Source organism: Vidua chalybeata, chromosome 24 (assembly GCF_026979565.1).
Source record: "Vidua chalybeata isolate OUT-0048 chromosome 24, bVidCha1 merged haplotype, whole genome shotgun sequence".
NCBI classification, from domain to species: Eukaryota; Metazoa; Chordata; class Aves; order Passeriformes; family Viduidae; genus Vidua; species Vidua chalybeata.
Window position 1 is genome coordinate 1535650 of NC_071553.1, and position 23066 is coordinate 1558715.

The window sequence follows — 23066 nt, forward strand, 5'->3', positions numbered from 1 at the left end:
GTGAGCAAGTATGTACAGGACCAGCTCTTCCTGAGCGAACACACACCGTTCCCAGCCCTGGCAGCATCCTGGGGCCTCCCTCCCCTCTGCACTTGACACATACAAAGAGCATTCATTGTGTTCAGCAGCTCCTGCTGGGTAAAAGCCCATCTTGGAATGCTGGCAGACACTGGGCTTGTTGGAAAGTGGAAATGCAACCAGGTGTAGTCATGCTGCTGCATCCTGGTTGCCAGCAGCCCCGTTCTGTGTTCTGTTCAGAGGAGACAATGTGCCTGTGCTCGCTCCTGCCCGTGCTTCCTGGGTTTTGGGGAGGTGAGCCTCCCTCCTGGAAAGAACCCAGCTGCTGTGGGGAGCAGGTCCCTGGGTGCTGCTCACAGGTGGCTGCTCTGGATCTCGTGCTGCTCTCACTGCCCTGACTTGTCCCCAGGGCAGCTCCTGGCCAAGCTCTGCCCAGTTCATGGGGTTCAGCTTCCTGGAGGGGGCTGGAAGAAACCAGCACTCAGGATGGTCCTCAGGTGCCATCTCTTCCCTGCAGTGGAGCCACTCTTCCCAAAGCCCAGACCCAAACCATGATATGAAAAAAAATTTCCCTGTCCCTTCTTCTTCTTTCACAGAACTGGAGTTGGGCTCTGGTCCAAGCAATAACCCAGGAACAGCATTCAACCTTCACCAGGCTGTTCCTGTCAGTGGGGAAGTTTCTGTTCATTTAGTGAAATCCAGTCCTCAGGTCTTTCCACAGGTGCTGTCAGGCTCCATCTGGCCCAGGCATCTCCTCTCTGCCTGCTGTCCCATGGGGAATTTGGCCCAGCCCATGTGCCTGCTGGTGGATCTCCAGAGCTTCCTCCCCACACAGGGTCAAGGCAGATTGGAAGGACTCGTGACTCAGTGGCTCAGGAATGATTTTGCTTTTTAATTCCAGTGGCAACAAAATTTCCTCTCCTGAGCATGTCAGTGAACTGCCCATCAATCACAAACCCTGTCCAGGAGGTGGTAGATGAAGGAAACGGAGGTGCTGGAGCAAACACCTGGAAGGGTTCCCTTCCTCTCCCTGCCTTATCTGAGGTACTTGGGCAATGCTTTGCTTCCCTAGCTCCACACTCTGCCACTTCCCCACTGCTTCCAGATTTGGAATGAAGCAGGAAAAGCTGCAAAAAGCCACTTCACTGTCCCCACTGCACTGCTGTGGCACGGGCTGGGGCGGCCCAGGAGGCCTCTTGGCCCAAGGGAGCTAGACCTGGCAGAGCTGCCCCAGCTCTGGGTCTGACCAGTCCCTCCCAGTGCAGCTCTGATCTCCACTGAAAGTCCCAGCAGTGTCCAGTGTGTGGCTGTTGCACCCAGGGCTCCTGTCTGCTCTCCTGTCACTTTGTGTGTGACGTGGGCTTTCCTGGCTGGGGAGTGCTGTCCTTTTTGGCACAGAGCAGATCAATGGCAGCGTTACTTGGTGGAAGGATGGCAACACAGCACGGCCGTGGCTATGCCAAGCAATAGGGAAGCCTCACAACAACAAAACCAAAAATTAATAAGCATGACATAAGGGAGTTTTCCCCATTAACAAGGGCCTTTGAAAGCAAAATGAGTCAGGCAAAAGGTTCAGAACTGATGTGCAAGAGCAATGGCTATGAATAATCCCTTTCCTCAGCTAGGCTCAAAGTTACCAGCTCCAGCATGGCAGTGGGATGGCAAGAGGAACCTTGTCTGTTCTTCTACTTGAGATGAAAGGTCACCCAGTCTGCCCAAGACACAGTGAACTGGCTGGCTTTCCATTGTTTTTATTGCTAGAGGGAGCCTATAGCTTCATATTTGGAAGATCTTAACCAACACTGTTGTTTATTTAGAAATAAAAGTAAGTTGACATCAAAGGCCCAGTTATTTTGGGCTTTAACTGCCAGGGTGATTTGAAGCTGACAGCAAGCAGCCTGGAACTATTAATATCTTCAGTCGTGCCAAAAGGAGAGAAGGAGGGGAAAGAGTCTCAGGTCAATTTTCTGCCTGTTAGGGACTATTAGTGGTTCCACACAGGAAGCCAAAAAAGAAAAAAAAGAATTATATAGTACTATAAATTCTTCCATAAGCCACAAAACACCACAAATTTGCAGCTAATAAACCTGAAGATGAAGTGAGATTAGAAGTTGTAGATGGGACATTTGCTGACTATTTCAGTCCCAGTGGAGTTGGAGATGTTACCATGGTGCCTGGAGGGGACTTTGTGCAGCCTCCTCTGAGGACCTGCATTTCCACCTGTCCTGTGCTGGCACCTCATCAAGCTGCCAGTAAATGTAATTGCTGCCTCTGCTAGTTGTGCTGGTTACTGTGGGCAAATCAAGCAGTGGAAATGATTTAATTGGTAGTCTGGAAGCCCAAGGGGGCCATGGTGACCATGTAGTTTGACTTCTTGCCCAGTACTGAGCAGACAGCTTTACCCAGACTCCATACATCCAGTCATGGCTTGTGGCTGAGCTGCCAGATCAGTTCAAATATGAAAAATAACTGCACAATCAGGTGCCGTATTTTATGGGATCACAGATTCATTAAGGTTGGAAAAGCCAAGATCATTGAGTCCAATTATTAACCCCGTACTAAAACATGTCCCTAAGCACCCTAAGTGGTTTTCTGAATGCTTGCAACAGTTCCTGTTGGGTAGCACCAGCCCAAAGCCCACTCTCCTGGCAGTGGCAGCAGCGTGTGTCTGCCCTCGGCCAGCTTGGCCCGGGGGGATGAGATGCTGCCAGTGCCTAAAAGGAGTGAGAGGAGGGAAGGGGGATGTGAAAGGACCCAGAGCACTTGTCTGGCTCCAGGCAATGTGCCCAGCCCCTAAAGGAAGAGGGGGATGCTCACATGCACTGCAGAGAGGCAAGACCCACCGCGGAATTCACCTGCTAGGGTCAGCGTTTTCACTGGGACATTAATCATGTCCTAGAAACCCCCTTTTTTTGCAAGTCATAAGGAGGAGGCAGGCTATGATGGAACTTGAGGAGTGCATGTGTGTCCCAAAGGAGCAGAGATGGGCTGCCCACTGTGGGAAGGTTGCCAGGTATTTAGGGTACATGACTCCTGCCAGGAGCAAGAACAGTCTCTGAACAAGGATTCATTCTGAAATGGCCTGGAAACGTCTCAGCCTCTCACTGATTGGGTGCTGCAGCACTTTACAGGGCTTCTGTGGCACTGATGGTCCATTGCTGAGGCAGGGGGACTCTCTGTGGGTTGTGCCTTGCACCCCTGCAGCCACCAGTCCCTCCCAGTGCAGCTCTGATCTCCACTGAACATCCCAGCAGTGTCCAGCGTGTGGCTGTTGCACCCAGGACTCCTGTCTGCTCTCTGACTGACAGAGGTGATGGATAAACGTTTGATGTATTTAACACTCTGCCATGCACATTCAGACACAAAAGGACCTCGGTGCCGGGACACACAGAATCCCCTGGGGAGCTGACGGCTCAGGAGGCAGGCAGGGAGGAGATGGCTCTCTGCCAGGCTGGAGAGGAAGGCAAAGCTCAGGGAAGCCTGGTCTACAGCAGAGCATTCCCCAACTGCAGGAAAGAAGCTGGGGATTTCTACCAGCTCCCCAAGGTGCACAAGTGGCTGGGGATCAGCCCCTGGAGCTCTGCTGCTGGCAGGAGGGAGTGTGGGATGGAGCTCCCGTGCATCAGCACATGCATGGTGAAAACGTGCCCCCAGCTGCCTCTGCTGCCCTTCTGCTGCCTGCAAGGACTGCTCCTCCCTCTGCACAGGCATCACTTCACATCAGACGCCTCGGGAGGAAGAAGCATGGACAGCTGCTCCAGGAAAGGCTCTGGCAACAGGGAAAGGCTTTGGGCAAAAGGAGGCCCAAAGAGCCAGAGGAGCTGAGGACCTGTGATGGGTCACAGCATGTCTGCAGACTCAGAGGTTGGAGCTTGGAGAGCCCCAGTGCTGTTGTTCACTGCAAGATCAGTGCCTCCAAGGCTGCAAGAACAGTGTCAGGGGGAGCCAGGCTGGAGAGCTGGCCAGGTGCAAGAGGGGGTGTGAGGGTTTGGTGGGCAAAGGGAGAACAGGGGGAGTCCTGCGATAGAGATGAGCCTTACAGTGGGGCCAGGGAAAAGTGCAGCACCTCCAGAACTACCTTTTCACCTGAACTGCCTTCACTTTATCTCTTTTTTCTTTATAAACCTGCAAAAAATCGTGTCTGACTGCGCTTGTGTTCTGCCAAAGCTCAGCCTAGTTACAAGGTACTGACTGGTTCAGAGCTGGGCTGCACCAGGGAGGGCACATTCCTGGTAGTCCAGGCTCCTGCCTGAGGGGGAGAAGCTGCAGCAAACTGGGAGGAGGGCCCAAGGAGACACCTAGTCAGTGCCAGGTGTGTTTGCCAGTTCAGTTTTACAGGTGACTCTCACTGTTTGGAAAAGTCACTTTCCACTTACACAGTGATCAGAGCAGTCAGTGAACTTTATAGCTCTGTTCTTGGGCTGGGTACAGGGACCCGTGCAACCAGGGCCCTGAGCTGTGGCTCTCTTTCCAAAAAGCCACGTGTCCCCTTCCTTTCAGTGTACCCTCAATCTGGGTCCCTCAGTGTCTTAGGTTGCAAGATGCAGCTGGGGGGTGCATTCTATCCCATCTGTCAGAGCTGGGGCAATTCTCTGCTGTTCATGGGGCACTTTCCTTTATCTCTCCCACAGCCAATCCTCCCTCCAGGAGATCTCTTCTGTTCATGGCCAGTGAGTGTCCCTGCATGGCTGAGAAAATTCCATCATCCCATGGGGAGAGGCTCCACCCAGGGGGAGCAGCCAAGCATTCCTACCTGGATCCAGTCTGACCTTGGAACAGCACAGCAGCCTTTGCCCACTGCATTCCCAGAGGAGCAGCTTTCTGCTCCACTGCATTCCCAGAGGAGCAGCTTTCTGCCCCACTGCATTCCCAGAGGAGCAGCTTTCTGCCCCACTGCATTCCCAGAGGAGCAGCTTTCTGCCCCACTGCATTCCCAGAGGAGCAGCTTTCTGCCCCACTGCATTCCCAGAGGAAGCCCAGGCCCATCCCCAGCAGCCGTGGAGCTCCAGAGGAAAACTCCAACCTTGTCCAGGATCCTGCTCCAGCAGAAGCACAGCTGGCACTGCAGGAGGGCTGAGCCCCCATGGAATGGCACTGCTGCCACCACCCTGACCCACAGCCTGCCAGGGCCTGCTCTGACTCTGGCAGTGTTCTTTTGTGTTACTGCATTTCAATTTAATTTTTTTTTCCTGGTAAAAACTGTTATTCCTATTCCCATATCTTTGCCTGAGAACCCCTTAATTTCAAAATTATAATAATTCGGAGGGAGGGGGTTTGCATTTTCCATTTCAAGGGAGGCTCCTGCCCTCCGTAGCAGACACCTGGCTTTTCAAACCAAGACACTGAGCCTCTCCTGAAGTCCCTTCCATCCTCTGGCAGTGAAGCTTTGGATCACACAACCCAGCTCTGATGAGCTGCCTGGGGACCCATGCTGACACTGGAGCATCAGGATGCTGAGGAAGTACCAGAGCAGCTCAGTGCAGCAGACAGGGTGTCCTTGAGGGGTCAAATCCATCAGCTGCTTTGGGAATTGTTCAGATTTGGCATTAACATCAAGAGTCTGCACAAAAGGCTTCAAATTAAACATGCTGATGGAGAGAGATCCACTTGAGGAGCAAGGTAGCTTTTGGCAGACAGTTTTGTGGGAGAACAGCAAAGCCTTCCTGGCCCTTAAAGTGTTAAACAACCCCTGTATGGGCTGTACTGGAGATATTTCCCATTTCTTTCTTCCTGCCTTCATTGCCCAAGGTGCACTTTATATTAATTTTCTTACTTTCTTTTTTTTTTTTTTTTTCTCTCCTATAGAAAATCCAACTCTCCAGGGGAGTTGGTAGGTTCCAGCTTTGCTCTGCATTTTCAGACTTGACTAATTACCCAGATAATGAGTCGGGTTCTGTGGTAAGGGCATTTCCTGTGAGGCAAGGTTAGGCAGATAAAATGCCTGGAGCGAGAGGGTTTTGGATTCAGCCGTTCTGGGAGACATTTCTAATTTATTAGTGCAATTTTTAAAAAATAAATTAAAAGGTTTTTAAATGAATGGAGATTTGCTCTTTCCAAGTGATTTATCTCCTTTGTGTGATGGGTGGAGGAGCTGGCAGGGATGCAATGGGGAGGGAGAATCCAGCAGATAGGAAACAGCGGGGTCATCCCAGGTGGAGGGGATGGGCGAGGGCTGCGTGGCCTCTCTGGGCACATCCGTGTCAGAGACAGGCTGGAGATTTCCCAGAGGAGCAGCACTTCTGGGGCAGATTGTTGCTATTTTGGCTGCAGCCCGGAGGCCTCCAGCATGTGGAGCTGGTCCTGGGGAGCAGCCATTCATTTCCAAGCCCTGCCTGTGCCCCAGGAGTCACCTTGGCCCCGCTGGGGGCTGGCTGGGAAGGCAGGACACTGCCAGGACAGGCTTCTGCTCTCTGCCAGCACCAGGGTCTGTCTGTGTGAGTGTGCCAAGGTAGGGGAACCCTGGCCCCTGCCCTCATCCTTGACAGGGCCCACTGGCAGGGCCACAGCTCTTACTTTTGTGTTGGAGTCCAGGACATCCCTCTGGCTGCCCTGGATGTCTTGAGACCCTGGCAGGGATCTCAGAGACCCTGGCATGAAGTCAAAAACACCTGTGGCTTCAATTTTACCCCATGGAAAACTGTCAGCTTTGGATGAGGAATTACAAGCCACAAGGGTTTGAATAGTGTGATAGTGAAATTAACACAGGGTGAAAAATAGAATTTTGGGGTTTTTAAGAATGTAGTTCAGGGGACAAGATGGAGGGATCTGGGCATTTCCTAGCCGCCTTCTTCTTTGTCTTGTCCTCCATGTCTTGGTGTGATGGTGGCACTTTTCTATTGGTTTAAGGTAGGGACACACTGTCCAACATAAATGTTAGGTATTGGTAATAAACTGTAAACATAGTATATGTAACTTTTGATATAAAAGGTAAACACTGCCCGAGAGGGCACACAGATGGCCATGGCTTCCTTTAGGGACAGACCACGGCAGGTCAGAGAAAGAATGTTTAGATAAGAAGAAATAAACAACCTTGAAAAAGCAATTGGATGCATTCCAGACCTCTTCATTGGCAGCTCGGGCTGGGAGAAAAAGGACTTTTACAATCTTGGGGTCATCAAGACTTCACAGAGACACAGACCCTGAGATTTTTGCATTTCTCCCTTTGCCTCAGCAGCTCCAGACAGAGCTCTGAGCAGGTGTTGGGGAATGTGAGATGGTTGTTTTGGTGGGGGACCCTGCACATCCCTTGCCAGGGTGCTGCTTGGCACTGACAGCCCAGCTGAGCCACACCTGAGAGCACAGCCCTGCCAGAGCCACTGCTGCTGCCCACCTGCCTTGTACCAGAGCCCCCAGGGACTCATCTCAGGATTCCTGCTCTGTGTGTGTGTGACAGTCAGCCCCCAGGGCCACCACCTCTCTCCCTGCTTGGACAAAATAGTCTGATGGGAGAAAAAATGCTTTCCCCTTTTCTCCAAAGCAGAGATCCCATCCCAGGGGCATTTTCAATGAGTCACTTCCACAACTGCTTTGGTGGAGGATTTGGGAAGATCCATGAGGAGCCTCTGTCCCCTTCCAGGTGCACTCTGCTCTTGCTCTCTGGGGTCTGCTCTGCCATGAGGGCTGCCTAATAGCAGGGAAGGCAATGCTAAATGATGGTCTGTGTGTGCTGGTGTTTGGAGATGGAATTTGGGGCCAGCTCTGAGGTTCAGCTGCCATGGCTGTCTCTGAGGCACACACACACACGCTCAAGCACCTGTGGCTGCACAGGTTCAGGTCAGCTTCCCCTTCCATCCCTCTGCACAGAACAGTGACCTGGAGCTTGGTCATGCAGGGGGGCTTCACTCATTCCCCTTCAGCTGTGATCCATGAAATATTCATATTTCAGAGTCACAGAGGGAGAAATTCAGTGTTACCACAATCTATCTAATGAGGCTGAAGTTGAGCACTCTGAGGTATGAGGCAATTGTTCATCAGCCTTTAGACTGTGCTCAGACTGGTAGCAAAGCTCAGGGACCTCAGGACACTGCTCAGCTTTCCAGGTGAAGGTGGTAAGGAGGAAACCTTGGCATGAGAGCAGCCTCCCTGTGGAAATTGATGTCACAGGGATCCATCCCCTCATGAGAAATCTTTTCCTCACAGAGCAGTGGGGAACCTGGCCCCTGTGTTAGCACCAGGCCGGCCTTTGGCTGGCAGTTTTCCCTTGCTGTTCCTCTGAAACCACAGCCACGCTCTCCCCAGCACTCTGCCCCAGCCCTGAGCACAAGGTCGGGTGTTCCCAAGAATCAGTCTCTGTCATTGCAGGGATGCTCCTGACTGCAGCTGAACTGCTCCTTCCATCAGCTTTCCCATAACACTTCTACTCACCAGGCTTATGATACACAGCAAATCTCATCACAGAATCATGGGATGGTTTGGGATGGAAGGGGCCTTAAAGATCATCTCATTCCAAGCCCCTGCCATGGGCAGCGACACCTCGCACTAGAAGATGTCTGAACCCCTTGCCCTTCTTGCTGCTTTGTTAAAGACTGAGCAATTAGGTCTAAGATAATCAGGATATGTAGAAGTCAAGATCTTTCCATCCAAATGGCAGGAACAGGTGATGCTGCCAGATGTTTTCAGCAGGTGTTACACATCCCAAAGGACGATACACCACGGGGCAGGACTGACAGGGCAAATCTGGAACAGGGAAGCAATGCAAAGAGCATTGTGTCTGCAGCCTCTGCTCTTGGCATGCCTTGCACCTACTTCTTGCAAAAGATGGTGCTTCTCTCGACTCTTTTTCATTTCACCTCCCCACTCCTCACCCTCTCAGGATGCCCTCACCCCGCTGTGCCAGGCCATTTGCCATGGTCCAAACATTCACCTTGGCCACAAGCCAAGCCCATGCCAATGGGTGATGGATGCCCTTCCCTTGGTATTTATGTCTCCATGCCCAGCAGGGCAGTGCTGGCTCCTCACTGCATTCCCTGTGGGCATCCCCCCACCTTACACCTTGTGTGGAGGATCGAGGCCGTTACCCAGACGGGCTACGGGAGGAATGTGTCACATCAGGATATTTACACTCTTATTCACTCCATGTCTTTGGGAAAGGGCTAAAAAATGCCAGGCTTCTCCAACCCTGGTTTCATGGCTCGGCTTGGGGCTTCTTCCCACAGCCCTGCAGGGTTATTCTGTGTCATCTCTCAGGTTGATGGGAGCTGGAGAGGGAATCTCACTGGTTTACGGGGCTGTTTCGAAACCCCTTTGGAACGTGGCCCAGGCTGCTCTGAGTTGCTTCCAGTCTACCTGCCAGGAAGAGAAGGCTGGGGGGGCGGCTGGGGAGCAGCCAGGTCTTGCCCTGACAGAGAAAATTTTCTTGGAGCTGCTTTCTTCAGTTTCATGCTGGTGTTTGACTCATTGAAACGTGGTGGGTGCTGCACATCTGCCTGTCCCCCCATCAGTGGAGAATACAGAGCTGCTCTTGCTGTGCACTTGGCAGAGCTGACTTGTCCGCAGAAGCTGCAGGTCAGTGCAAGGGAAATGTGAAGTAATTCATCTGGCTTCACCTCTTTCTAGATTTGCTGCCCTCCTGAAATATCAGTGCCAAGCCCTCTCCAAGAACAAAGATGCTCCACTGGGATCTGTTTTTGCAGAAATGCTGGGACTTGGAGCAGGTGAGCAGTGCAGTTGTACTTACGCAGTTCACACATTGCTGCGAACTGCACGGGGCAGTGCCTGCTGCTTCTCTTAGGGTTTTGGCATTTAATAAAAATAGATGTTTTCGTGTCTAGCTGAATATGAGAAGAAATATTTCCCTTAGGGAGACAGAGGTTTTTGCACCTAAAACTTCCCAGGCTCTTCTGAAAAACCTGAAACAATGTTTTCCACTCAAATTTTACAGTTCTTCAACTATTGTGCCTGGTTTATAATCAGCATCTGGCCACAAATACTCATTTTAGGAACCCTGGAGAAATTTCTGTCTTCACCAACCCTTACCATCCTGCTGCCTTCCAGGAGGTAACACCCACGGGGAAACTGAGAGCATGGTTTGGCCTCCACAAGCCAAGAAAATGTGCTAAGTGCTGTCAACAGAATGTAATCATAATTTGAGTTCAAGGATAAATGTGGACACTGTAATCGTCTCCACATGCACAGGAGCTGAGAGGCGGAAGGTAGTTGCAGGTCTGGCAGCTTGGCTGGGACACTGCAACCAAAAGCTTGGCAGTTTTTTGCCCCAGAGCTTGCCCAGCTTTGGCCAGCAGACAGGTGGGTGCTAAGGATTAACATGGGGGGTGGCTCCACTTGAGGAACACCCAGTCCCCAAGGATCACTGAGCTGGAATGCTGCTGGCCCGAAGGAGAGACTTGGATGCTCAGGCCAAGAGAAGCAGAAGGCCTCTCATTGCTCTGGAGGACACTTCTTCAAAGCAATCAGATGTGGAGGAGAGTGTGGAGGGTCTGGAGCTCTCTGCCCCAGCACCATCCTTGCTGCAGGCAGCTGTGCAGGGTGGGGCTGTGGGACCCTCACACCAGTCCATCCTGCAGGGCCTGGACACAGGCAGAGCCCTGCTCCAACAGGACCACCCTTGGAGGCTGGATCCTCCCAGGGCTGCCTGATCAGCATCAGCAGAGTCAGGGCTTGCAGAGCTGCAGTGCTCCAGAGTCCCCACATGGCTGCACAGTCCTGGCCCTGCAGGCACTGGGAGCAAGAGCAGGGGACATGGAGCTCCCCAGGTGCTGGGTGGCACCTCAGATGGGCAGCAAAAGGCAAAGAAAGTGTGAGAGTGGGAGCAGGGCGGAAGAGAGGGAAAATGAGTATTCAGCACAAATGGCTGTGGAAACAGAATTATCTCCCAGGGCTATGAAACCATTTAGTCTTTCCCACAGCAGAAAAGGGGCCATCTTTGCCTCTGCAGCTCCATCCTGCTTGGGATGGGCAGCAGCATCTCTAACCACCCTGGCTGCAGAGAAGTTTGCCCAGATGCAGGCTGGGATCTTGCTGTATGTCTACTACAGCTGTAGCCCAAACAAGGTTTTCTTCCACCAGCGAGTTCTCTGCTTCCTCCTGCAGCTCCCTGCCTTTGTGCTGTCTTGGTGCCACAGCTCTGCCCTCACATATTTGCCTGTGACCACCAGAAATGACTGGGGAGGAAGCCAAGCTGGGACCCGTGGGTCACCAGAGGAGACTATCCATCAGCCTCCCACCCCTGGCACAGTTCAACCTCTCCCCAGCTGAGCCCTTCTGGGTGGTCCCAGGATCTGCCAGTCTGCAAGGAAGAGACAATGCGTGCCATGGTCCTGCCCTGAGGAGTGTGTCTGGGGACCAAGGGTTTGCCTGCTGCTGCCACTCTTGCCTGATAGCTGCTGTTGGCACCATGCTGGGCACAGAGGGGCCCTGTCTCCTTGAGTGGCACTTGAATGCTGGGAAGCAGCATCTCCTTCTGCCGTGACCTGGACCCCCTGGTTCTCCTGGCAGGAAGCGAGGGCCTGACTCTGACCCTGAGCCTGCATGAAGGGACATATTTCTGCACAATTGAAGCCATCAAGCACCTCTTCCAGTCTTTCAGTGCTTCAATTTATTTGTTTGCTTGTTTATGTTTCCTCCTGGGCCGATGCACAGCACATGAGGCCCAGGCCACTCATGCAGCTGTCACAGCACAGGGCATGTGTGGCCAGGCTGTGGGATGAAACTGTCCCTGAGTCCAGGGTGAGCCCCCTGCTGCTAATCACAGATGGCTTGGCTTGGAAGGGACCTCAAAGCCCAACTTGTTCCACCTCCCCCCATGGGCAGGGGCACCTTCCACTATCCCAGGCTGATCCAGGCCTTGTCCAGCCTGGCCTTGGGCAGGTCCAGGGATGGGGCAGGCACAGCTGCTCTGGGCACCCTGTGCCAGGCCTTCATCACCCTAACAGCCAAGAATTCCTTCCTGCTATCTGATCTCCGTCTACCTTCCTGAAGGTGTGTCCTGGAGGTGAGTTCATTCCTGATTCCCATCCTCCCTGAAGTCTTCTGATGGGTCGTTTCCCAGCCATGCCAAGCACATTGTGCACAATGAAATCAGCTGGCTATGGGTGATGCCAGCAGACATGAGATCACCTCAGAGATACCCCACAGACCCCTGAGGACTTTCCAGGCCCCAAACTCGAGCCAGCCTCTCGCTTTGGTGGTAAGGTGTTGGGGGGGCTTTGGGACCACACCCGTCTGCTGAGGAAGGAGGCACACTCCCTGAGTAGGGAATGCATCCAAGCTCTTGGGATTGCCCCTGGACTGGAATTGTGTCCAGGGCCTCGGAAGCCCTTGCCAGCCACACTGCCCACATGCACAGATCCCCCTGCAGCAGCAGCACAGGCACAGGAAGAAAGCCCAGGCTCTCACCCCCCGTAGGCACCATGCCCTGGGCACCCACTCGTGCCTGGAGCCAGCCCTGCTGCTGCCCTCAGTGACATGTGTGGGGCTGGCCCCCATTCCTGCATGTGGGAAATGGATTTGTAGAGAATTCTCAAAGCTTGACAGGAGGCTCACATGGTGTGTATCTGTATGGAAACCTCGAGATAAGAAATGCTGACTTAGAAATGCCATGGAATAGGACAGACATTGTCGAGAGAGAAATGGGACTAGAAATAAGTTTCAAAGAATGATTTTCTAAATAAGACTAGATACTTTGGAGAAATAGAACTATGAAAATGCATTGTAGTAGGACCCACAAGGGGTCATTTTTGATGATTGGCTTTAAGGCATTTACAGCATGGCGTGGCTAAAGCTGATAGGCCAAGAAATGCTTATAATGTTTTGTAATTAGGAAATGGTTGGCTTCTGATTGTGATGGTGTGAAGTATAACATCTGTATTGTCTCAGCCTTCAAATGAGACTGAAAATAGAATAGAAGCTTTTAAAATGTCTCTCAGTTACCCCATCTCTGGGTCAGAAAAGGGCTTAATCTGACAATGCATGCTGTGCTGGGGGATGAACACACCCCATGTCTTTAGGAGAGAGAATGAAACAGGGCACTCACAGGGTTTCCAGGCTGTGCAGCCCATCAAAGCCGTTGGCTCCCAGGCTTTGGATCCGGTTGTTGTGCAGGTGCCTGTGGACAAAACACAGATGGTCAGTGGGGGTACAGGCTGACCTTTCCCTGTGGTCAGAGCCCTGGTCCAGAGCATCCTGCAAGCTGAGCACAGCCTGGGCTGGGATGCCAAGGGCACTTATGGGGTTCCCTCTCTTACCCCATGAGACATGTGTTGGGTGCAGTAGTGCTTGCAGAGAGCTACAGAGCTCCCATTTCTCTCAGGAATTCCAGGTTAATGTAGGAGTTTCCCTGAGATCTCCACCTTCACAGCTGCCAGGTGGCTGTGGATGAACATGCTTAAGCAAGAAGTTTCAAGAAACATCCTAGAGCTCACCTTACTCTGGGCTCAGCCCACAGTGTGGCTTCACCAGCTGTTCATGGGCACTGGGTGCTATCTAAGGACACAATTGTATTTGGACTTCTTGGAGTCTTAGTACCAGCAAGAAGACTTTGAGTGCAAAATCATCCTGTTAGTCAAAGTTTATTATCTTTACATGTGAAAGGAAATAAAAAAAAAAAGAAAACACTGCCAGTTCCTGGACCAGCTCCAGTTTGATTGCAATGAAAGCTGTCTTCAGTTCAGTGCTTCAGAATGCCTGGCTGAAGTGCTGGGGCCATGCCACAGGCTGATGCACATTCTCTGCACCATAGGAACAGATTTTTTCCTGTTCCTCTTCATCCTGCTGCTACATGCCACAAACATCTAGTGCTTGCAGGCTTGGGAGCTCCCAGCCTTAACGCTGGCACTGGGAAGCCATATGCTGGGGGCCCCTGCAAAGCCACCTGGGGTAATTTTGCCTTGGAAGCTCTGTAGGTGATGAGTTTCTGGAGTTCTGGGTACTGTGTTTCCACGGATTCCTCACTCTCCTCTCTCAGTCTTTTGGCAAACCTGAGGCCTTAATCCCTGGATTCCTCATCTTGGATTATCAGAGGCTCTTGTGTATGTGTGCACATCTCAGTGCTTCTTCCATGTCACTTCCTCTACAGCTATGAACTTGTGGCTAATTGTGTATCTCCCTCTGAAATCCCACTCAAAGGCACCTCTGAGTCTGTGCACAGAGTTCTTGTGAGCAGTCTGAGAAAAGTCTGCTGAAAACCAGGGGAAGACACCCCACCGCTGTCCAGTCTGCACTTCTACCAGCCTGCACTTAACCTTGGTGACACCTGTGCTTGCACTGCCACGCTCTGTGCTAACTGCCCACCAAGGAGGGGCAGGTCTCTCAGGGTGGGTTTCCCCATCACTTCAGATTCTCTTTTAACACCAAGTCCGTGTGGTGAATTGCTGCCATACCACTCCCCTTGGGGATCCTTTTGTCCCATGCCCATGATAGCACTAGGAAGGGATGCACCAGCCTTTGTCCAATGCTGCTGCCTCCTTCCAAGAGCCTGGGGGAGGCTCCATCCTGGCAGGTGGATAAATGTTTTTTTTCATTATTTGCTGCTGGATCTAAATGTGTCTCAGCTTGAAAAATCTCTCACTCCACCTGGATTTGAGCGTGAGCTGTTTGGCTGAGCACAGGCAGCTCCCACTACCAAATATTTTAGGGTAAAACAGGAGGAAGCTGGGAGTGGAGGAACAGCCAGGCTCTAGGGCAGTTTGGTAGGGGCCTGCAAAACAGAAACCAGCCTGAGATGGATGTTTGTCATTGGGATAAGAACATACAAATATTTCAGAGGAAGGGGAAGGAAAGGGAAAGATATCTGATAAAATATGTTTGTTCCTTTGAGCAAATGGGAAAAAAGAAAAGGATGTTGCCTGCAAGAAAACTTGGACTGTGACTTTTAGAGGAGAAAAGAATCCTGAGATCAAAATGAGAATCTTATGGGAGAAATTTCTCTTTGTCACAAGAAAAGAAGTTTGTGCCCAGTTGGTTTCCTCCACCAAATGTTAGCAGCTCCTGGTCATGCTGCCTTCTCTTCAGTTGGTGCTGCAAACCACTTTGAGTTCCTTTGCCACTGGATACTGCAGTTGCCAAAGAGAGGGCTGGGGTCTGCAGTTGCTCTGGGATCACATGAAGAGGTACCACAAGAACCCCGTGCCCCAAACCCCTGTCTGCTGTGAGGGGACAGTGTGGGGACAAGGGAATGCTGAATGCCAGGGAAGGTGGGAGCTCCCTGGAGCTTTGTCAGGACGGTGTGACTGGACACCTTGTCCGAGCTCGGACATGCTGACCAGCTCACTGCTGTCACTGCAATCAGGCAAGGAGACAGCAGAGAAAAGCAATCACCTGCTGTGTTTATATTTGGCTCTAGAATGCTTTGTTTGGAGGCAGAGTAATGAAAATCATCCGAAGGAAGTTCTTTGTTGGTGAGAAAATTATGAGCAACCAAAAAAGGGAGTTATAAAAAAATTTGCTGTCCAAGTTGAACTCTAGAGTTACCCAACCACATGGCAATAATAGAAACAAGAGAGCTGGAAAGGTAAACACTTGAAAAGACATTCCTGTCTTCCATCCTGCCTTCTTTTTTTCTCCCCTGGTAAACAAATTTTAACAAGTGGAATTGCAACATCTCCAGTGCTTGTCAATTTGAGCTCAACCCACACAACGTTATATTCTGCCCTGTAAATTACAGCTCAGCTGGTTTGATAGCAGCTCAAAGTACTTGATTCTGGGCTATAAACAACCCCTATGATGCAAAAGCATGGGAAGTCTTTAAGCTTTTGCTGTAACCCACCAGTCACCGTGGTAAGGGCAATGGGCTTTAGGAGCTGGGTCTCTTCCTTTGCAGGTCAGTGCCGTGGGGTGAGGATGGGTTTGGACAATTACCCATGGAAGGCTGTGCCCGGGATGAGGACAGTCACTGCTGTTTTGTGGGCAGGCCTGCAGGCTGTTCTCAGCCATGCACTTCCATCAGAAACAGGAACAGCAATTGTCACACTGGACCCTGGCAGGGTGGGACCTCCCGGGACCTCCTGCAGCAGCACAAGAGCTCCCACCTGCCATGGGGCAAGCGAGCTCCTCTGCTGCCAGGTGAGCCCTTGCTGAAACCAACATCAGTGACAGGGGCTGCAGAATCCCCACACAGGCTGGGGAGAGAGGCTGCAACCTGGCTGGTGCCTCAGGTGGTGAGAATTTAGAAACAAAGCAGAAAAAAAGTCAAACCCTGCAAGATTAATTCTGACCCACAATAAGAAACATGCAACAGATTCTAGAAGGAATTGTCCTTGCCAACAATTTCTTATAATAAATTGGGAATAAATGTGATTTCCCCCCATCATTCATGCAGCACCCTTTGTCAAATTTGTTCAGTTTTCACCTGGCTTCCTTTTCCATTTAATTTTCCAGTGAATTAAAAGGTCCTGGAGAGCAGTCTGAGAGACAGTCAAACACAGGCAGTAGCTTGAACTCTGGCAATGCCACCTCCAAGGGGACTGCACATTTGTCTTACACAGAAGGGAAGCAAGCTGAGCTAGTGCCTAAATACTGCTTTAAAGAAGGTGCTTGTCTATATGGGCAAGGAAAGGGAAATTGTATCAATATCTGCAGTGAACACTGCTGAAAGCAGATCTGGCAGGACAAGCGTGGTGCTGGTACCCACACTGGTAACTGGATGTCAATGAACTTAAATGGGTGTAGAGAAAAGCAACAAAAATGATCCAAGGGCTGAAAAAAAAAATAGGATGAAGACTTAGAGAGCTCAATCTGTTCAGCTTATTAAATAAGATCAAGGGGATGAGTGCAGTGTAATGTATAGGATTCTTCCTGGTTAGAAACTGGGTACTAAAATGGTTCTGTGATTTAGCAGAGAAAAGAATAATAAGAACAAATGTCTGAAGTCAAAGCCAAAGAAAATTCAAATGGGAAATATTAGCGGGGATTTTTAACACTAAGGATGATTAACCACTGGAACAGACTACAAAGAGAGTGGTGGATTTGCCATTGCTTTCATTTTTAATGACTTCATTTTTTTCTTCTCAAAAAGGACAAATGCAAACATTTTCCATCAATTATTTGCATTAGATGATTTGAACCAAGCTCAAATCTGACATCATACAAATTCTCCTCTGACGAGCCACTGCCATGATGAGCTTCCATCTTTATTGTGGCAAAATTGTCCTTTTCCTCAACTTGGCCATGGATAAGTAGACAAATATAAATCATAAATGGTGCAAATTCCATGGATTGTTTCCATTACTGGAGGACCAGCATGAGACTTGTCTGGTGAAGAATAATGCTCAATCAGAAATGACATTCTCAGGGTGTATTGGAGCACGATTTGTTTCTTCCTCAAGTGCTGGAGAAGGAAATCCACTTTTGCCAAGGCAGCAAGCTTGGTCCTCTGAGAGAAAACACACTTTTGCCAATAAAAAGGCTCATGAATGGGATCCAGATGTTCCAGGCAATATTGTTCTTGTGATAATGAATTGCACATGCCTGGCACTCCCTGCCAACACTGAGGTTCCCAACAACTTCTCAGAGAGACGCTGGTAACTCCCTTGCACAGGTGAGGGCAGGGATTCACAGACTCATCCTGCACCAGACTGGGCTTTGTGGTGCTAGGAAGCCCCAAGTCCCACAGATGTCACTGAAATGACTGGTGATCAGCTTTCCTGGAGAGTTGGGATGTGTTATGTTTGCTCCTAGGTAAGGAAAACACTGAAAAGCAGTGGTCCCTTCTGAAAGTCTCAGCCAGAGTTACACCAGAACAAGGAAAAATGGGAACGGGATCCCAGAAGTCTTGCAAACAAGTTTTCTCTTCTAGTCACTAAACCATTCTGTTAGAGAGAGGGCTGCATCATGTCCTTTAATGACAAAACCTGTAAGGAAGAGGAATTCTACTAAAGATCCTTCATTTACTGTCTTCACGCTTTCAGCTGGAAGGTGCTGCTGAGTGACCTTGACAATAAATTATCAGCTGATATTCAGGTTGTGTGACTGTCAAGTGCAGCAGAGGGAGAACCAGTCTTCTATGAGCATATACACTATCAGGATTTTATATATCTCCAGGAAAGAGGTATTGGTGCTTAGCAGCTATGAAAAAAGCAAATGAAGTGACAGGGATAGCTAGAAGAGGGAAAATGGGCACAGAACAGCATTGTACCATGATACAAACCAGAATTAATTTTTGTCTTTGATGCAGTATACAGAGCTGGTCTTTCCATCTGAAAGTGTGAAGGAAAAAATAAGTGTAATATGAGAACTAACGTCTGATTTTACACAGATAGGTAGTAACAGGACAAGGGAGAAAGAGGGTAGATATTTTTTTTTTAACTGAGAGAGGGAAGACTTAGATCAGATGTTGGGAAGAGATTCTTCCCTCTGAGGGTGGGCAGGCCCTGGCACAAGGTGCCCAGAGCAGCTGTGGCTGCCCCTGGATCCCTGAAAGTGTTCCAGGCCACTGGACGGGGCTTGGAACACCCTGGGCTAGTGGAAGATGTCTCTGCCCATGGCAGGGGTGGAACTGGATGAGCTTTGATGTCCCTTCCCACCCAAACCATCCTGGGATTCCATGTTTCAAACCAGGTAACTGGATGGGGACTGGAGGAGCTGAGCTGAGGGAAGGGTGCAGTAGACATCACAAATACAGCAATGGCACAGAGGAGGTGGACACAGAGCACAGCAATTAGAGGGCATTAAGCAAAACTAACTGGTATTGGCACGAGAACCTTTCCCAGAGTGCTTTTTTTTGACCAGGTAGGCAAGAGTGAGGGCCAGGTTAGAGGAGTGGAGCTTCTCTTTTGCTCCCATTACAGGGCCAAAATGATTCCTGGAGGTTTCCAGGAGCTAAGGCTCCCTGTGGACCCAAACAAGGAAGGATCCGGGTTTTGACCTAATTTGCTTTAACTTAAGGGGTTCTCTGCTATGTGATAAAAGTAAAACTACTTGAAGGTTTTCTTTATCCAGATCCCCATTACAGGGAAAACCTCTCTACTGCTTGTCCTGTTTTGGGACAGTTCACTCTGGCTCTGTGTCCCACACACATCCCAGCATCTCTGCTGAGAGCTCCTTTGGTGCCATCAGAGAAGAAGGGAGCTGCAGCCCACTGCAGAGATGTGGCAGCAAGGCCACATCTGCAGCATGGGGGATTTCCTGGCATTGTAAGATTTTGCTTGAGGACCCCTCTGGAGAGTGGGACTAAAAGAGGTGCTGTGATTCCTGCTTGAGACTTCTTGCTGAATTCAGCTGACAGAGGAAATGAGGGACACTACTGAGAACTGCTGTCAGGCACTTTATTGGACTGTCAGCACAGCAGCATGGGGGTTTCAGATGCTGACTGCTGAATGAAAAATCTCTTATGCTCAAGAAAGATGATGATTTTTGTAAAAAAACCTTTACTTCATACAAACCATCAGCTGAAAAGTATTCAGGATTATTTCTGTGTGCAGGTACTAAGATACATTTGGTCCTGAATAGATCAGACTGGAAGGCAACCACCTATTCCTATGAACTATCCTGATCAAATATCCACCTCTCTTCTGCCATCAAAGCACAGTGCCAGCACCCCAGCACACGGGGCCCTTGTTATTAAAGCTGGGAAAGGATGGTGCCAATTATGGAGAGTCATGGATTTCATGATGAGTGATGCACATGGGACTCTGCTCACTGAACAGCCTGCAGCCCTAGTTTGAAGCCTGCAGCAGCAATAGATGGGAATAAGATCAGGGAATTCCTCAACAAAGGTGTCATTTATTAGCAGACACTGAACCTTTAAAGTATTCCAGATTGAGGCTCTGATGTCAATGCTTGTGGTGGTGCAGGATGGTGAAATGGTTCTGCCCAGGGCACAAGGGGTGTGGAGCAGGAACAGCACAGCTGCACCTGGGAGGCTTCTGCCCTCAGCCATGGTCAGCCATGACCAGCCATGACCAGCCATGGTCAGCTGTGGTCAGCTGTGGTCAGTGATGGTCAGCCATGATAAACCATGGTCAGCCATGGTCAGGCATGACCAACTGTGGTCAGCCATGACCAGCCGTGGTCAGCTGTGGTCAGCCATGGTCAGCTGTGACCAGCCATGGTCAGCCATGGTCAGCTGTGGTCAGCTGTGGTCAGCCATGGTCAGTGGTGGTCAGTCATGGTCAGCTGTGGTCAGCCATGGTCAGTGGTGGTCAGCTGTGGTCAGCCATGGTCAGTGGTGGTCAGTCATGGTCAGCTGTGGTCAGCCATGGTCAGTGGTGGTCAGCCATGGTCAGCCATGACCAGCCATGATCAGTCATGACCAGCCATGGTCAGTCATGGTCAGCCATGGTCAGCCATGGTCAGCCATGGTCAGCCGTGGTCAGCCATGGTCAGCCATGGTCAGCCATGGTCAGCCATGGTCAGCTGTGGTCAGCTGTGGTCAGCCATGGTCAGCCATGACCAGCCATGGTCAGCTGTGGTCAGCTGTGGTCAGCCATGTCCCTGAGTATTGACCGGGCTGTACAGGAGGCATTTCCCTGTGCTCAGCCCCACCTGCCCTTGGCTCTCTTCCCCCAGGGGCTCATTTTAACACCCCGTAGCTGGGAGTTTCCCATGTTTATGGCAGCAGCCAGATCCTCCATCTACCTGCAAATCCAGACATTTGCAGAGGAAGGAGCACACACCATCTGCTCCTGGTGGGGAATGTCTTCTCTCCAGCTTGGCTGTCTTTTGGGAACATTTGCTTGTCAGCTCGGTGGGTGAGTCTGGAGCAGGGACATATCCCTGGTTGGGACACAGGAGGGACACTGGGTGACTTTCCACTGGTGATATGTTGACAAGGGCTTGCATGGAAGCATGGGAGAGATTTATGGGGCTGGTTCTGCCAAACACTTGTGATCCCACAAAAATGTAGCATCGTGTCCCACAGAGCCTGGCAGGATCACACATGTGTTCCCTTCCAATTGTATGTGGTGGGACATTATTCTCTCCCTTGTGACCTAATGGTCAATGACTTTTATTTCTCAAGCTTGCCTAGTTAATTAAGGAATTGCTTCTTGCCCACAGTATGGGATGAGCTGGAATGAAAGCAGCATGCTTTGGAGGCTGAAATGAAACCCTAAATGTCAGCTCACCCGCTGAGTGAGCTATTAAAGCTGACTGAAGTGGTTGCATTATGGTGGCCAGGGGTTGCCTTAGAGAATGAGCACTATTGTGGGTGAAAACTACTTTTTTGATTTTTCTCAAGTTGCTTTTTGCTTTTCTCCTAAATAAGCCTTTATGCTTTGTCTAAACTGATGAATTTGATGCTTAATAAAACTCTGAACCGTGCTTTGTCCAAGCACTTTCTATGCTGGATGGTCTCAGTAAACACTTTAAATTTTGAAAGGGAAATAATTGCTAAACTTTCACTAAGGCACTACATGCTGAGGTTACTTAACACCCTGCTATCAGTACAAATTACCAAACTAGAGATGGCATTTCATTTGGATAAAGGAGCTCTAAAGCATTTGGCAATCACACCCGAACTTGCTGATCAACACCAAAGAAGTAATAAGCATCTAATTTGCACATGTGAAGTTCCTTTTAAGGGGAAGATAATCTGCAAGCCTCTGTTGATAGAAAGGATGTCCCTCCTGAGCAGCTGCCAGAGGGATCAGTTCCCTTTCTGCCGGAGCTTTGGTGTCTCATTGTAGCAGCCAGAGGCCCTGCAAGGCCTCCCTGGCAGTCACTTGCCCAAGATAAGAAATGCCTAGTCATGATGAGTGGACCAAAGAAGCCCCTCTTCCACCTTCAGACCCTCGTTATCTCTCTGTAAGACCATAGATCATATTCACCTTGACCCTTAATATTAGACCATTTCCCAAAACCCCTGCACCCTATATAAAGCCCCATTTCTGCCCAGTTCGGCAGAAGAGCTGTCACTGAAACCCTTCGCAGGAGCTGCCAATAAAGACACCGCTGTGGAACCTCACACAGCCTTCTCCTCTCTCTCCCTGCGTCTGCACCTTAGCGAACAAAGAGCTGAATTCACCAAAGAGCCGATCTCACTTAAGAGCTGAGCTGCTTGCTAAGATTGCCCGCGGCTGGGAGCTTGCCTGAGGGATCTGGACAGGTTGTGCTTAGGTGGACATCACTATCCGGGACACCTGCGGCAGCCGGGGTCGGACGGACCCCGGGAACCCCAGGCTGTAGCAGCCCACGGAGGGAGCGTTTCCATCCCGGAGCAGCTCTGCTCTCCACAGCGCTCCCAGCGCTGCCCGGGAGATGCTTACAAGGCGAGTTGGACAGCAGCCACACAGAACAGCTGACCTGCAGATGTACCACACATGCAAGTAACCAGGCACAGGCTTGGACAAGGTGTTGGTGTTAGACATTTGGTTTAAAATCGTATTTGGTAATAAAAGAGGATGGGGGGGAAAGAGGGAGTGAATTGGTATGTTTTCCAAGAAATTAAAATATTACCTTTTTGACCTGACTGCAGATTGTTGCAATTTAATTTTTTTTCCAGGTTGCTAGAAATTCCTGTAGTTTTAACACAGGGATTGGAGGGAGGAAAAGAAATTATAAGGTTTTTGTTGCTTGAGTCTTCAAGGAAAACAATCTGGTTTTTGTTTCCAGTTACTGGATTTTTTTTTAATACAAAACATTTCTTGAATTATATCAGGGAGCTTTCTAGCTCTTCACTGAAAAGTGGGGAAAATATGACAAAAAATCAAAAGAGGCAAATTTAGCATTTCATGTCAAATGAGGGGGAACAAAACCTCTACCCCTCGCCCCAGGGGGAGTGAGCAGCAGGGATTCCCGCAGGAGGAGAGCAGCACCTTGTCCCAGCCGAGGGAATAAGAAGTGGAGGAGGCTTACAGCACCACGAGGCTGCTGAGGTTCTGGAAGGCGAAATCGGGGATGTGCCAGATCTGGTTGAGGGCCAGGGTCATGGCTTGGAGCGCTGGCAGGTGGTTCAGGGCTCGCACAGGGATCTCCGTCAGGGCGTTATCGTCCAGCCACAGGTGACGCAGGGAGAGCAGCCCCTCAAAGCTCCTGTCGGGCACCACGGAGATGAGGTTTGCATCCAGGCGTCTGGGTGGGAGAGAAACAGGGTGGGGATCAGTGAAAGCCCTTCCCGTGGTGTTGCGCAAAGGGAGCGATGCCGAGGCGGGATGGAT

The 23066-nt window shown here is 50.4% G+C and overlaps 1 protein-coding gene across 1 annotated transcript in view; it reads right to left on the reverse strand.

Annotated features, from left to right (window-relative positions):
* Positions 1–23066, reverse strand: part of LGR6 (leucine rich repeat containing G protein-coupled receptor 6) — a 155373-nt gene that overhangs the window by 29457 nt on the left and 102850 nt on the right. Inside the window, exons 5-6 of the mRNA XM_053963709.1 lie at positions 22765–22980; positions 13010–13081 (exon numbers count right to left, since the gene is read on the reverse strand). Coding sequence (XP_053819684.1) covers positions 13010–13081; positions 22765–22980 — 288 coding nt within the window. The remainder of the gene's footprint in view (positions 1–13009; positions 13082–22764; positions 22981–23066) is intronic.